At 42.6% G+C, this 16,345-nt stretch overlaps 1 protein-coding gene across 2 annotated transcripts; it reads right to left on the bottom strand.

Annotated features, from left to right (window-relative positions):
* Positions 1–7,393: 7,393 nt before the first annotated feature.
* On the bottom strand, positions 7,394–15,920 carry PTGS2 (prostaglandin-endoperoxide synthase 2). Of its 2 annotated transcripts, XM_084795152.1 has the most exons (11): positions 15,792–15,920; positions 15,441–15,624; positions 14,506–14,622; positions 14,240–14,383; positions 13,462–13,605; positions 12,751–12,932; positions 11,807–11,890; positions 11,407–11,653; positions 10,957–11,243; positions 10,426–10,573; positions 7,394–10,170 (listed from the first exon to the last, which is right to left on the bottom strand). In XM_084795152.1, exons 2-11 carry the CDS (start codon positions 15,490–15,492, stop codon positions 9,761–9,763), a joined length of 1,815 nt encoding a protein of 604 aa, XP_084651278.1. In that variant the 5' UTR covers positions 15,493–15,624; positions 15,792–15,920; the 3' UTR covers positions 7,394–9,760. The 2 variants fall into 2 exon arrangements, with proteins under 2 accessions (XP_084651278.1, XP_084651277.1); XM_084795151.1 differs by lacking the exon at positions 15,792–15,920 and having other exon boundaries at positions 15,441–15,691.
* Between the last annotated feature and the right edge of the window lie 425 nt (positions 15,921–16,345).

Below are 16,345 nucleotides of genomic sequence, written 5' to 3' on the forward strand. Positions count from 1 at the left end.
TCCCTGGGTGCTTAGTGAAAGGCAGAGAGGGGTAGGAGGAGAGCAAAGTGTTGGGGAAGAGACTGAATGATCAGTTCTTTCTAGAGTCCCTGGGAGAAAGCTTGTGGCTAGGTGGCTTTACTTCCTTAGATGCCCTCATCTCCAAATAGCCAAGGCACAGGTTAGAGTGTACACATGAATTTTAGGAGGACATAAGCATTAGGTCTGTAGAACTACAGCACTCTAAACTTCATAAGATAAAAACAAATTAAGACAGAATGATATCCCTATTTAGTAGGACAGGGCCTGTGATATTATCACTTGGATGACAGAGACTGGAGAGGCCAAGATTCCATCCTTGACTAATGAGGCAGAGGGGGCACCATGGTGGGCCGTGCCAAGGTATAAACACCCCCCCACCCCCCCTCACCCCCTCCCACCAGTAATTATACTCAGCACAGGGGATCTGGTATAAAGAAGCTTTATTGTAGGGAAAGGGAGGGGAGTGAGCCAACACAATGTTAGGATATGTAAATGATGCAGCAGTAATGGAGTGGGGGGGGGTTGAGGGGTTGGGGGGGACCATGGTGTGCCATGCCAAGGGCTGCCCCCTGAGGAATTACACCCCACACAACAGATCTGGTATAAAGGAGGTCTATTGAAGTGAAAGGGGGAGGGAGCCTGGAGAAGGGAGAGAGACAGCCAGCTAATGAGCCATGAAGGGGGGGTAGGGAGGGGGAGGAGGGTAGTGGGCAGAGAGGGAGAGAAAGAGCAGGAAGCTGGGTCAGAGGGGGGAGAGAGCTGGAGGTGGAGGGCAGTCCTTACATCCAGCTACACGTGCCGCACCTGGCCTCAGCTGCAAGTGATGACGTAAGCAATTGCGAGGCCCCTGAAGGCAGGCCTGCTGAATTGCAGGTACACTAACATTCACAGCTTGTCTCAAAACAAAAAACAAAGACTGCAGCAAAAAGGGGAAAAAAGAACTCCCCAAAGCTACCACCATCAACAGCAGATCAAAGATAGAGATGATTCGGATGTTTCATTCCTCTCACATATTTTTTACTAAAAAGTTTTAGGTGACGTGAAAATGTGGATTTATGGTAAACTAATATTTTAGTGGCTTCTCCACTGAAAACTCTTTCTATGACATTTTTATATTTCTGAGCGTGCATAATTCTCTTCTCCCTATAATGCTCTGCCTTAACTTCATGAGGGGGAACATAGTTAAAGGTCACTGAATGAGGTTCCGTGAGGATACTTGAGTTGTTAGTCCAGTGAGATGTCGTTTGCCAAAGTCTAGTAGCCTGTAACCATAAGAGTTTGTTGGAGTGTTGTGCCTCACTCCTATAATACCAACTAGTATCAACAACTGCAAGCACAGGCAGAAAATTCTCAATAAGTCAGGGGAAAAGCCTGTGAGATGGCTTAGTAGGCAACAAAGGCAACTGCTGGCAAGCCGATGACCTGGACGGCACATGATAGAAGGAGAGGACCAGCTTCCGCAAGCTGTCCCCCGATCTTCACAAGCGCAGTGTCACATGTTTGCACACACAAAAGCAGTATTTTTTTTTAAAATGTCAATTTGCTTTGAGTTATAGTTTGAAGCCAAAAAAGAAAAGTTAACAGTTGCTTTTAACTGAACAAAACCCTTGGCATTACAGTGTCATTGTCCTCTAATTTTAGTTTTATTTACTTTTGTAGTGTGGTCAACTAATAGACAAGCATTTAATTCACTTAGGAAACTGAACTGAAGAAAAGATTTTTAAAAGTTGTCTGTACTTGTGGAGCAAGAATCACCTTCCTAATCACAGAAAAAGAACTTTTTTTTTTCCACATTTCACAGCGCAGACTAGCCATGAGTGGGCCATGAGTGACCACCTTGCGCCTCAGTTCCTCCTGGTCCACCTGGAGGATGCGAAGGAAGGAGTCTTGGATTCCAGGCCTTCACCACCACAGCAGGTTTCAAGCTAGGCTGAGGATGGGACCCCAGGTGTCCTGCATCCTAGGCAGACTCTGCCTCCTCAGCCTTATCTCCATCCCCTATTCTACCTTTTAAAGGTGAGGAAGGTGGGGGTTTTATTTATCACAGTGCTAGAGCTGGGGCCCACCAGGCTGCCTAACTGCAGAGCTTAAGTGCTGGGTCCCTTGTGCACTGCCAGGCCTTGATAATCCGAGTGCATTGGAATTGGCCTCGACACCCACAATTGCTTCATAATCACTATATCTTTCCAGTGATTTCAAACAGTACCCCAAATGCTAAAAACATAAATACAAGTTCTGCCCCAAATTAATCTATTTTTCTAAACTCACTTTAAGAATATTTATGGCGTATGTCATTTTGTAGGTGAACGAAGCGAGTTAAAAAAAAAAAAAGAATATCCATGTCAACTTATCAAGTTTGGAACCCACCCAAATTGGAGATTTTATAGTTTATTTTACTTTTAAAGTCAGAGTTCAGGCTGGCCTAAAAAAGGGGAAAAAAAAAAAACTAACAAAACCCAAAAATCTCCAGCCTCCTGCCTCGGCTGGCACCACCTGCACTGGGTCAGATTGTTCAAGTTCTCTTTCAAGAAGGATTTCCTCCAAATTAAGGAGCGTTTCAAAATGTCAGCAGTGAGAGTATTACTTAATATAGATAAATCAGATCTAAATAAAATACAGCATAGTAACGTATGAGAAATTTTGCATTTTAAAGGGAGGTTTCAGGGTGTGGGTGAGAGGAACATTCTTGCCGGGTGCATCATCACCACCTTTTTTTTCCTGCTTAAAGACCGAGAGTGTTTATCCATTGGCCCCTTTTCTTAGCTTCTTTCAGAATACTTAGTCGGTGCAAGACACTCCCTCAGGAGCATGCATAGTAGCCCCCGCCCTGTGTTTGTGAATGTCGTCATCATGAATGCCCTGGCTTTGGTTAATAGCCAGGGAAAAGTCACGCAATTGTGCTACTACATCACAGACTCGGAACAATAGGGAACATGAAAGGTAAGGGAGCTCTCCCTCCACGGAGGCCACATGATGGGAGGTCCAGAGGTAGCTAGGAGGTGGTGGAGGCTGGGTGCAAGGGCAGCCTAACTCGGGTTGCTTTTGTTTGAGATCATCTAGGAAAGAAACCAACTGCACTGTGAACCACTGGCGGCTTGTTCTGCGTTCTTAATTTTGTGAAACAATAATTGATTTTTTTTTTTTTTGAGTTCTTCCCGAGGATTCGGCTTCTATGTAATTGGAGCGTTTATTTTTGAGAGCAAATGTACCTTGAGCTTTGCAACGAGTTGTGCTTTGCTTAAAGTATTGCTCGGGTATCCTAGTTCAAAACTGCCAGCTGAGCACTTGGGAAGATGTCGCAGGATTGCCTTGAGTTGAAGGCCAGATGGCAGCTAGCCTACATAGTGAGTTCCAGGACAGCCTGTGCCGTCTACACGCAAAAGCCTGCCTCAGACTACAAACCACAAATGCCTACCGGTGGCTTGATGGTTTGAATGAAAATGGCCCCCACGGGCCCATCGGAAGTGGCACCATTAGGACCTGTGGCTTTGTTGGAGTGAGGTCTTGTTGGAGGAAGTGTGTCCCTGGGGTCAGGCTTTGGAGTTTCAAACGTTCAATCCAGGCCCCGCGGCTCTGTCTTCCTGCTGCCTGTCCACCTTCTGTCCCTTCTTCAGCACCATGTCTGCCTGTGCCCCTGCCATGATGACAATGGACTAAACCTCTGAACGCAACACAACCCCAGTGAAATGTTTTCCTTCTTAAGAGTTGCCGTGGCCATGATGTCGCTTCATGGCAACAGAACCCTAACTATGACAGTGGTAAAGGCGCGAGTCTGACAACCGGAACGCAATTTTCAGAAATCACGTGGTAGAACGGGAAAGGGAATCAGCTCTGGCAAGTTACACACACACACACACACACACACACACACACACACACACACACACACACTCACACACTCACAAGGATCAAATGAAAACTTAAAAAAAATAAAATCGAATACAATAAAATTTAATATAAATTGCAAGATTAAATACAAAAATTGAATTAAGATACTAATATTAAATATAGCAAAAGCCAATCTGATTCTTTTTTTGAAGTCTGATTCATTTTAATGAGAGGTAGGTCCTTCTAAAGTGATTCCTGGTTCTTAAATTAAATAGCAGATTGATTACAGAACTTTTGCTATGTATCTTAAACCCTTTCCTTTATCTTTAGCCTCTGGCTGCTATGTTCTGCAGAAGTCAGTATGGCCAAGAGAGGGAGGAAAAGATCTTTAAAGAGGTCCAGATGGGAGCAAAGGGCAGGGCTGGTCAATGGATCTGTGGCACCTGAAACTGCGGGGAGAGAAAAGGACTAGCAAGACAGATGGATAACAATGGAAGAAGGAAGTATAGGAGAGTGAGAGTTAAAGAAAGTATAATGACACATGTGTGTGAAAATACTACAAGGAAATCCCTTGCTTTGTTTGCTAATTTTAAAAGGGGGAGGAGTATTGGGCAATGTAGCTCAGTTGGTAGAATGCTTGCCCTAGCACACACCAAGAACTGGGTTTGATGCTCAGTACTCAACCAAAGTGATGCATGCCTATGACCCCAGCACACAGGAGATGGAGATGCATAGATCAGAATTTCAAGATGACTCTGCTAGCCTGAGGTCCATGGCGTGCTGATCTGAAACGAAAGAAGAGGAAGGAGAGGAATAGGAAGAAACAATAATTTTAAGTCCTTAATAGTGTATTTGAATGTACTTTGCAGGATGATTATCATTATTATAATGGTTCTTTTTCTTTAATTGAAAACTTCAGGGCGTTGAAGAAGTGGCTCAGCAGTTCAGAATGTTTGCTGCTCAGTCATGAGGATTGGGGTTCAGATCCCAATTCCAATATCATGCAGCTGGCTTTTGAGGGCATCTGCACACACACACACACACACACACACACACACACACACACACACACACACACAAACACACACCCCAAAGTGAAAACAAATGAGTCTGGAAAGATGGCTCAGTGGTTAAGATTGCTTGCTGTTCTGCCAGAGGACCTGAGTGCACTTCTTAGCATTGTAGAGAGAATCTCTTGTGTGCTGTCAATAAATAGCTGATGGCCTATCAGCTGAGGCAAGAAATAGGAAGTGGGAGTTCCGGCAGAAAGGGATGAACTCTGGGATAGAGTGAGAGGCGGGAAGATTTGCCCCAGGAAGATGGGCGCACCAAACTGAGGAGAAGTAAACATAGAACAGAATGAATGGGTCAACTATGAAGCAGTCGGGGAATGAGCCAAAGCTTATGACCTAGGTACTTACTCATAATAAAGTCTCAGAGTTGTTATTTCGGGAACTGGGGTGTGGGAGGAAAACCCGAGGTTACAACGGCTGCATAGCATCCATGTTAGATGGCCTATCACTCTCACTCCAAGAGATCTGGTACCCTGTTCTGGCCTCCATGGACACCTTCACCTTTGTGACATTCACTCATACAGATACACACATAGACATATAAACAAAACCAATGAAAACAAATCTTACATAAACACCTCTCCCCCAAATAAAGATGGGCATAGTGGTAAACTCCTGCACTCAGGAGGGAGAGGGTAAGGCAGGAGGATTCCTGTGAATCTGAGGCCAGCCTGAGCTTCATAATGAGTGCCAGGCAGTATGGTGCCAGGGCTATGCCAAAAGATTCTGTCTCAAACAAACAAACAAACAAACAAACAAACTATACCTTCACAGGGAGTTGCAAAGAAGTGAGGAGAGAGTAACTGAATTCCACACCTCCCTGAATACTGACATCTTCACGATTATGGTAGAATATCAACCCTAAGCCAAGTGACGTTGGCACAGCCCGCGGAGCTTACTCAGATTTTAACACTTTCATATGTTAGTCAGAAATACATGTATTTTGTTAATGCATTTTTTGTTGTTGTTGTTGTAGAAGAAAATGGCAGACCTTTCCAGAGACAGTATCTCAGCTTGCCAAGATGTTACTATATCTTCGGGAATCACTACACATTTTTTTCTTCATGACGTCTTTCCTTACTCATCTTTCATGTGTTTTTTAATGACTTCTAAATATATTTAGTCTTCTGAAAGCTATGAATAACTCAGATAAGGTTTTTATTTTTGGGAGGCACGAATGTCTAGAATGGGAACACAGGAAACACACTAAACATAAAAGTATCAAATAAGATTGTAACGAATGCTGTGAGGACCATCAAATTAGCCTGAGAAGTACCGTCCTGGAGGGTTTTCAGTTCAGGTGGCTAGATGAAGACTTTCTGAGGAGGGGAAATTTGAGCTGAGAAGGCAGAGGCATGTGAAAATCTTTAGACAAAAATCTAAAGAGTGGCACCATCTTGAGAATCATTGCCAATAAAGAAATCACAAGAAGACCGTGTCACAGGTGGAGGAAATATGGGTGAGCCTGTGGTGTAGATGTGGATTGTCACCAAAACTCATGTTGAAATTTAATTACTTGTTTATAACCATTGTTTTGTAAAGTGGCTAGGCGCTTCAGAGGTTTCTGGATCGTAGGGGCTCTTCTATTAAGAAGGGATTAATGTACTCCCCCACTCTATCATGTATTAGCAAGGCATAGCCACGTTCCTCCTCTGTCCACAGCCTGTTCCCCTTTGCATGAGCCTGTTCACCCATTGGGTTACAATGTGAAACCCTCAATGTGAGATTCTGTCTTTAAAAATAACAGAGCAAGCAACATAAAAAGAAACATGTAGCTGAGCGCGGGAGTGCAATCCTTTTATTCCAATATTCAGAGATAAAAGCAGGCAGATCTCTGTGAAAGACCAGCCTGATCTACTTAGAGTTGTATGCCAGCCAAAGCTAAACAGTGAGACCCTACATTTGAAAAAAAAAAAAGTCAGGAAGAAAGAAAATAGCTATTAGAAGAATGGCTGAAAATAAGCAAATTATTGCAATTAAGTAGAATGGAGAAGTACAGTAGGAGAGTGAACAGATGGGTAGTGGCTATGGCATCCAAGTTAGATGCAGACGGAAGTAAGGAGATAATAGGGTGGTGCCACCCTGGTCTGCTTTTCCCCTGGGGGTATTGGGGCACTGTTGTGCACCAAGTGCTGGACTTGGAAGGGATGAAGCTTAGCCAGGGTTAGTGGGTTTGGCAGGATCTCCATTGCCATAGAGTGTGGGAGAAACAGCCGTCTCTGCAGATGGTTCTCAGTGAAACAACTGTCCTTATTGGGCATGAACAAGGGCTATAAAAGCCTGCGGTGTGGGGAGTGGCTTTCAGGGGGACTGTACTTGATTGGCTGGGGCCAGGGTGCTGGGAATGCTTCATTTGCATGAAGAAGAATTCCAGAGCTTCCTGAATATGTCTACCAATAAGGTACATTTCACTCTTAACGTGAATGAAAGAACACAAGAGAACTCAGAGATATCAAGGCCACGCAAAAATATAAAGAAACAATCAGAATTTATTTTCAGAAGTTTTCAATTATTAAATAAGTATAAAAATAAACAAGCATTTGTTTTAAGACTTCTTTTTTACATATTAACTTAAATAAACATTTCTCTAAGGCACTGTAACAGTCACATACTTAACCTGAATCTTCAGGTTCAGTCAGCAGGTTGATATTCACAACAATCAAGTTGGCTTGTTTAAAGAAAAAAAAAATCAATGACATTAACAATTTTTCCCAAAGTTGATTATTTTCCCAACTTAAACTTTTAAAGCATATGATCTTTAAAAGGTTTTATAATTTCATTGTAATAAGATAAATTTCTTCTTTCTCTTCTCTCAACACATTTTCAGTTATTTACATATCAGTGTTATCTGTAATCAGTTATTGATCAACAAATTCTAATGCCTATAGTGCTTTGAATGCATTTTCTTAATAAGTTAAGTCCTAACTAACTAATAAAGCACCTACAGGGCCTTCAAAATGTCTAAAATGTCAGCCTTTATAACATGTTTAGATGAGAAACTATTCTCTGTAGTCTGCTTTATGGGGAAATTCCAAAGGCACAGCTTCTAAGTTCAAACTTTTTAATATACCACACTAGTTTTCTTAAAATTCATCCATGAACATTAATCTCATCATTTTGTTTGATTGTTTACACAGTAATTCAAAGAGGTAATCATTAAAAAGGCACATTGATTCTGACATAATACAAAAACAAACACTTGCAGGCTTAAACATAGTTTATAACAGCAATGTCTAAAAGACATAATTATCCTCAATAAGTTAAGTAATATACAGTACCCCAGCTGATAATGAGATGCAGAAATTGATCATCATTATTGTTTTATATTTATTCCTACTGCCCAGAACTACCCGCTAACCAGCTTTGTTTTTTATTGAGAAAGCCATTCTTCAGAATACGAATGTAACTTTCTTGTCAGGAACCCCCTATGTTTCTAGCATCTTGGTAGGGTCCTTCCATATAATTAATTGTAAGTAAAAATCTGCCTTTTGCCTAAAATAGATTTATTCCTCCAGAGGGGAGCTACACAGTAGTCCTGAGCTCAGGCTTTCCTGAATGTAAAACTTCAAGTAGAGAAAATATTAATAGAGGCTTAAAGAGAGAAGAGATCCAATATCGAAAAACCTGGAAAACTAAGCAGTTTCTCATAGTAAAATGACTATAACAAAACTAAAGAAGAGGAGCAACTTGCTGGCATCCAGACTGGACTCACACATTGCATGGGACCTACTGCAGTTCAGGTACCATGAGCTGGAATAGATTTCAATGTTTTGAAGCTCATGAGGCCACTGATACTTTTGTATTGTGAGGTGGACTGTTGCATCACACTGTGCAAGGGAAAAACTGTTCAAGTCCAGCTTGGCAAGTCATTAATCTCACAGCAAAAATCTGCCGAGTACCAGGCCAGCATCACACACGGATCAGAAAGTCTCCTTCAGAAATCTAGCCCCACATGTGGTCTCTCATTTGGAACCCTTCTTTGTTCTTGGTTATTTTATTCGTAGAATCCTTTGTTGCTATAGATTTTGTTGGCTACTTCTCATAAACAAACTCCTTAAAGATCATTCTCCTATTTAGGACAGCAAGGACTCCACTACCTTCCTACACTGGCACTTTTTGCTTACAAGGAAAGTCTAATCATCATAGTAATTAGCATTTAACTACTACCCAGAAAAGAAAACTCCTGGCACAGTATTTTAACCATCAATCACAATGTAATTTCTACTAGTTTTAGAGGTTTATGTTTATGATCGCTGTTTTAATGGTGTGAGTTTGACAGCTTAAGAAAGAAAGATCCAAACTCCCAATTTAGAAATTTCAAATTATTCATTTCAAGACTGCTTTTAAAAACAAAACTATTGGCAGTATCTGCCTCAAATGTTTATTTAAAAATGAGCTTTTACTCTTTTGCTTGATGAGATAAAGATATGCAAAATTTCTTTAAAATTTGTTATTATGTGCTCCTAATGTAGCAAGGAAGATGCAGTCATAGCCAACTGGCAACATTTTTCATCTTGTAACAGCATTTAAGTATTCAAACAACTCCCTTTTGTTCTTAAGATATACCATGAGCTGAAATTCAAGTAAAAAGATATCAAAATTCATTTTCCTTCCCAATGGTTTATGTAGAAGAATGAAAGCTGTTTTTTCTTTCACTTGAGGGCAACACATACCAAAGGACAAACACACAGAAATCTTCACAAATGTAACATTGTTCCAGAACGCTGCCTTCTCTTATAGATGATGTAAAGTGAGAAAGGCATTCAGTATAAATATTAAATAATTAAATAAAATTAAATTGTTCATATAAATAAATAAATATGGTCAACAATAAACTTCTACAGCTCAGTTGAACGCCTTTTGATTAGCACTGTAGGGTTGATGTCATCTAGACTGGAGTGGGAGGCACTGGCATTGATGGTGGCTGTTTTGGTAGGCGGTGGATCCTGCACATTGAATGAGGTGAAGGGGCAGCCCTTCACGTTATTGCAGATGAGAGACTGAAATGAGGCAGTGTTGATGATCTTAAAACCCACTTCTCCTCCAAAAGTGCTGGGCTTCCAGTATTGAGGAGAACAGATGGGATTACCCATGAGTCCTTTCAAGGAGAATGGTGCTCCAAGTTCTACCATGGTCTCCCCAAAGATAGCGTCTGGACGAGGCTTTTCTACCAGCAGAGCAGGATACAGCTCCATGGCATCGATGTCACTGTAGAGGGCTTTCAACTCTGCCGCCATTTCCTTCTCTCCTGGAAGGTAAAGAAGATAGAGACACAGGTATTTATCAAACTGGGAGAAGGTGAAAATAGTTCCGGGTGTTGAGCGTGGGCTTTCCCCTGCTCAGTAGCCCTCTGCCACTCCCATGCCTCTCTCTCAGTAAACTGAACCTTTTCCTATTATCAGAAGAAGAGGGAGATAGTTTATCCCATCACTCATTTCTCTCTCACCTCCCTTCTCCCATTTAATCCTTGATCCTTTCTGAGGTTTCAGAAACCATCTCTCACCTGTAAGTTCCTCAAATGATGTGTAAGGCTTCAGGGAGAAACGTTTGCGGTATTCATTGAGAGGCTGGTATCTCATCTGTCTGCTCTGGTCAATGGAGGCCTTTGCCACGGCTTGTACTGCAATGGGAACATTCCGGCCCCCAGCAACCTGACGATAGAGAACAATACAATGGGATTCTTGGGTATACACCTGTGGCCCTACGTCTTCACCTCATCAACCCCAGTCTGTAACGAACTTGCCTTGTCATGATTACTAAGACATACGTTTATAGACAAGTCTGAATATTTACTTCTGTAATCTATCAGATGATTGAAAGCCTTTCAAAAATACTGGTTTTAAGACAAACACATATCATTATTTGATAACTGTAGAATTAAGACAATAGCCCTTTGAAAACCTTCTGGGCTTTATGCTTCAAGAGCCAATAGAACATCTGGCCATCCTTTTAGTAAAGGGAAAAATTAACTTTATGATGAAAAATCCTGAAGCTACCAACCAGCCTGCTTTTGCTTTTCAGGAATAATCCTTACCCGGCCAGCGATCTGTCTGGTGAATGACTCCACGAACTGGGTGAGTCCATGTTCGATGAGGATGGAGTTGTTGTAGAGGAACTGTTTGAAGTTGTACTCCTGGTCCTCGATGAGGAAGGAGTCGGGCAGCAGAGGGTGCCAGTGATAGAGTGTGTTGAATTCAGCGGCGATGCGGTTCTGATACTGGAACTGCTGGTTGAAGAGCAACTCTGGGTCAAACTGGAGTTTGAAGTGGTAGCCGCTCAGGTGCTGCACATAGTCTTCGATCACAATCTTGATAGTCTCTCCTGTTGTGAAACACAGAGGGTTTATTTCCCTTCCTATCAAATGGTAGGTAGGTATGTTAACCAGCCACGTTCACTCTCCCTATTCAGGGGAAGGAGTCAAAAACATAGCAAATGAGGTTTTCCCTTTCTTGAGGAGATGGTCTTATTCACTTCTCTTGCTCACCTATCAGAATGAGCCTGCTGGTCTGGAATAACCGCTCATCATCCCACTCAGGATGCTCCTGTTTGAGCACATCACACACTCGGTTGTGTTCCCGCAGCCAGATTGTGGCATACATCATCAGACCAGGTACCAGGCCAAAGACTTCCTGCCCCACAGCAAACCGTAGGTGCTCAGGGATGTGAGGGGGGTAGATCATCTCTACCTGAGTGTCTTTGACGGTGGGAGGGTACACCTCTCCATCAATGACCTAAACCACAACAGTAATAATAACAGAGAGTTAAACACACACACACACACACACACACACACACACACACACACACACACACACAACCAATTAACAGTTTTAAAATGTTAGTCTAAATGGCTGGTGATAATTCATGAAATTTAAGGAAAATACCTGATATTTCAATTTTCCATCCTTGAAAAGGCGCAGTTTATGTTGTCTGTCTAGAGTTTCACCATAAATATGATTTAAGTCCACCTAGAAAATTATGGAGAAGTTTCAATTTATTGATTTTGTACGATCATGTGTTATTAAATTTTGATCATTTAGTTGCCATTAAAATGCAACAAATAGTTTTTAAAAGATTTATTTTATTTTTATATGTGTAAGTGTTTTCCTATATGTACATAGGTATGTATATCATGGGCATGCCTGGTACCCAAAGAAGTTAGAAGAAGGCATCAAATCCCCTAGAACTAGCTGGAGTTGTAGTTACTTGTGAACTACTGCATGGGTTTTGGGAACGTCTGCTGGATCCTGTTGCAAAAGCAACAAGTGTTCGTAAACACCAGGTTATCCCAAGCCCCACAAATAACTTCTTCATAGCCACAAAATTCTAAAATAGTTTGTCTACCAGAGCTACAAGCCTGTTTGTCTCTTTATGTTGAATGATACTTGTATCCAATATTAAATATAGCACATGATTCATCATAATCATGATAGTTATTTTTATGTTATTTAAAGCAGCATAAAGGCACATTTTTTTTTGGAGGGCTGGGCCTCTACCTCAGTGGCATAGCTAGTGGCTTGACAAGCACAAAGCTCTAAGGTTCACTTCCCAATGCTACCAATATTATTTATTTGTTTATTCATTTGTGGAAGGTATAGAATTTTCATAGTCCAGATTTTTTTAAATTAAAAAGGTAAGGAAAATCACATTAGAATACTTCTGTGCATGCCTGTTTATTTTCACTAAACTGGTAAATGTTAACGGACCACTCTATTATGGCTTTAGTAGGTATGGCGTGTGTATTAAACAGTGGGTGTGATTTGTTTGGCATGGCAAGATGTCAGCATTTCCTAAGGATTTGCTTTAATTCTGAGTTAAGCCTACTTACTCCATGGCCCAGTCCTTGGGTGAACCCAGGTCCCCGCTTCTGGTCTGTCTTGAAAAACTGGTGAGTGAAGTGCTGGGCAAAGAAGGCAAACATCATGTTTGTGCCTTGGGGATCAGGGATGAACTTTCTCCTTAGAAGAACTTTTTCCAGAACTTCTTTTGAATCAGGAAGCTCCTTGTTTCCTAAAACATGAAAACTCTGATGTAAAAAAAAAACCCATTCACACATCTGTTCAAGCAGACAGATGACTGTCCAATTCATTCTTCACTTATCGCCTCAAAGAGCATCATGACATCAATGAGATGGTTTTGCTTTGAGGCACAGTGTCATGCTTGTACCTCAGGCTGGACTGAAATTCACTCTCTAGCCCAAATCGACCTTGAGTTTATTGGTGAGCCTTTGCCTTAGAGATTACAGTCAATGAGCAACCTTGCCAAGGCTATAAATTCAAGTTCTGAGAGATTGGGGGAGCAACTTATTGAATAGTTTTTATCCATTTTAGTTATCAATCCTATTTAGCACAATATACTAACGTTAAGACATTGTATCAAAACGAAGATTTACTTTCACGGAATAGATTTGCACTTTTAGAAGACCCCTGTGGGTAACAATACCAAAGCCCAAACCGTTACAGCTTTAAATACAGGGCACTCTGAGGTCACACATCTGACCCTCACTGCAGCTGCTGCATCTCTATTTCTTTGCACTCACCCTTCACACCCATGGGAGTCGGGCAGTCATCAGCTACTGGAGGAAGGGCCCTGGTGTAGTAGGAGAGGTTGGAGAAGGCTTCCCAGCTTTTGTAACCATAGTGCACATTGTAAGTTGGTGGACTGTCAATCAAATGTGATCTGGCTGGAATTTTAAAGAAAAAAAATTATTAGCCCTCATATGAAAAAACAAAACAAAACAAGTGAATGTCACCTATCATTGTGCAGTGTGTCGAGTCCAGAGATTGAGTTTCAATCCAGACAAAGATACCCGGCTTTACAATGACTACACTTTAAAGGGCAACTGAAAATGCATCTTCAATAAAGCTTAAGAGTTATGGTCCAGGACTTTATGCTCCACTAATCTTGATTTTTCAGGTAGCACCCACTCCCTGTTCCATAGCAGATGACCGGTACAGTCAGGCATGGACCTCACTTAGAACTGTAGAAAGTCATTTTCTTTCCCTTCTTCTGACCCAAACCTTAATCAACCATTTGTTTGAAAGGGTGCTGTGTGTTCAGAACAAGTCTGTGAGGTATGTGTACTCAATAAACAAGTGAACCAATGCTTCCTCCATAGGAATGAAGGTTGGGGGTCGTAACTAGGATGCAGACCACTGGCTCACATGACAATATTTTAGACATTTCGGGGGGGGGGGGGAGAATAGAAAAGGTGTATTTGAAGCCATTTTGAGAAGCTTGTGGATATTTCTTTGGGTTGGGCTTCCAGCACATATTTTTGCTGGAGGATGCTAGAAACAGGGCAGGTTTGTACTTACATGTCAACACGTATCTCATGATTGAACTTCGCAGGAAGGGAATGTTGTTTACAATGTTCCAGACTCCCTTGAAGTGGGTCAGGATGTAGTGTACTGTGTTTGGGGTGGGTTTCAGCAGCAATTTGATTCTTGTCAGAAACTCAGCTGGAGAGGCAGAGAGCAGAAGGGAGAGCTGAATCAGTGCCCCATCATAGAACACAGATCTACACAACGATGCTTAACTGTGGCCCCATGCCAAAGGAAGAACCCCCAGGGAAAAAACTTACGGATAGTACAGTTTTCACCGTAGAATCCTGTCCTGGTGCAATCACAGTTGTACTGGTCAAATCCTACGCTCATACATATACCGCGGTTTTGACATGGGTTGGAACAGCAAGGATTTGCTACATTAAAAAAACAAAAACAAAAACAAGAGAGCCTGTCAGTCATTCTTGGTCATCCTCATCTTAAGGATTAAAATTGTGTTACTAATTAGGGGTCAACTTTACAATGATAAGTTTGAGAAAGACACAAGTAGTCCCAGAAAAAGACGAAGACAAAGATGATGATGATGATGAAGAAGAAGAAGAAGAAGAAGAAGAAGAAGAAGAAGAAGAAGAAGAAGAAGAAGAAGCCTGTTTCATCAGATAGCAGTTTTCTATTCCTAAACAAGAAAGGCAGAGGGCCTAACTTCATAGCTAACACTAGTAACATTTTCACAGTAACCTCTTAGATGTTCAAATTAGAATTGTTAAGTAGCACTTTCAAAATTAAAATGATTTGATCTGGTACATCTTTCAAAATTCAGTGTAAAGAAAACCAAAGTAAAACAGCTAACTTTTAACATTTTGAGTATCTTTTAAAAAGTGTATTCTGGACTTTTCCTATGGGCAGAAAAGCACCGGCATGTATTTAAAGTAATTCCTCCTATTCAGCCACCCCCACACGCTTCACACGTATTGATCAGATCCTGACTTACCATAACGACAACTTGCAAACTATTACAGCTATTGGTTTTTAGCAAGTGAGAGTGGCTCTCGGCTCTGTTGGGTAAATTGGCTTAAAACCTGAGAGCGGGGTGGCAAAAATCAGGCCACCCTTGCAGTTCCTGCGAACCCAAGTGGTCCAGGCGCTTTGCCACTGCACAGCTCCCCCACTTTGAGAACAGGGGTCTGAACTAGAGGAGTCGGCAACGCCTGGGGACGCGGGGTCACTCACTCACCAGCATGGCTGAGCGCCAGAAAGGCGCAGAGCAGCACAACTCGGACAAGCATCGCGGAGGTGGAGGCGGTAGCAGCGGCTGCGGCGGCGGTGGCGGTGGAGCAGGCGGGACTCAGCGCTGAGGTCTTCCTAGGCAGATTCTTGTTACCCCTGAAGCTCTTGCGTCGCAGTTTGACAACTGGCTGCTAACGGGGGAGAACCTCGCTTTTAAGTCTGTAAAGTACCCCCCCCCCTCCCGTGACGTGGTGGTGGTGACTGTGTCTTTCCGCCTCGTCTTTCCCCAACCCCCAACAGCTTTCCCCCATCTCCGCTTCACCGAATTGCGCAAGGCCAGTGGGGGCAGGGTTTTTACCCACGCAAAGGAGAGACGAGCTAAGCCGGGAAGTTGCCCTCGGCTGCCCCAGGTGGTGCCAAGAGAACTGCGCTACCTTCTTGCATCCTTGCAAGTGCCTCCTGTGCTTCGCTGTGCCCGCGGACGCTGCTTCTGTTGGGGAATCCCTGGCTTTTTCTCAGTACCCAGGCCATGCTCCAGATAGGGACCGAGGAGCCAGGGATGTCACAGCTTCCTGTACCGGGATCTGAGGTCCCAACCCAGGGAATCCCCGCTCACCCCCCACCCCGCCCCGCACCCCCTCCCAACTAGGGCGCAATCTTAAGTGCGTGCTGTTTGGAGCGCGCACGGAGCTAGAATTGTATTTAATTCATTCAATTTTTAATGAAATGAGACGGCTGTTGTCAGGGTCCACATCTGTTCTGGTGGAATTAGGGTAAAGTGTCTCACAGTACTGACCCTCAGGCTCCTTAGTCCTAGCCAGCCCTTAACACCAGCATTTCCCAGAGACAGATGCTGAGCTCCGCTCTGTCCGAATGCTAAGAGCCCACAGCATTGCTTTAAGGTATTTTCTT

This window comes from Acomys minous, assembly GCF_964271855.1.
Source record: "Acomys minous genome assembly, chromosome: 1".
NCBI lineage: Eukaryota > Metazoa > Chordata > Mammalia > Rodentia > Muridae > Acomys > Acomys minous.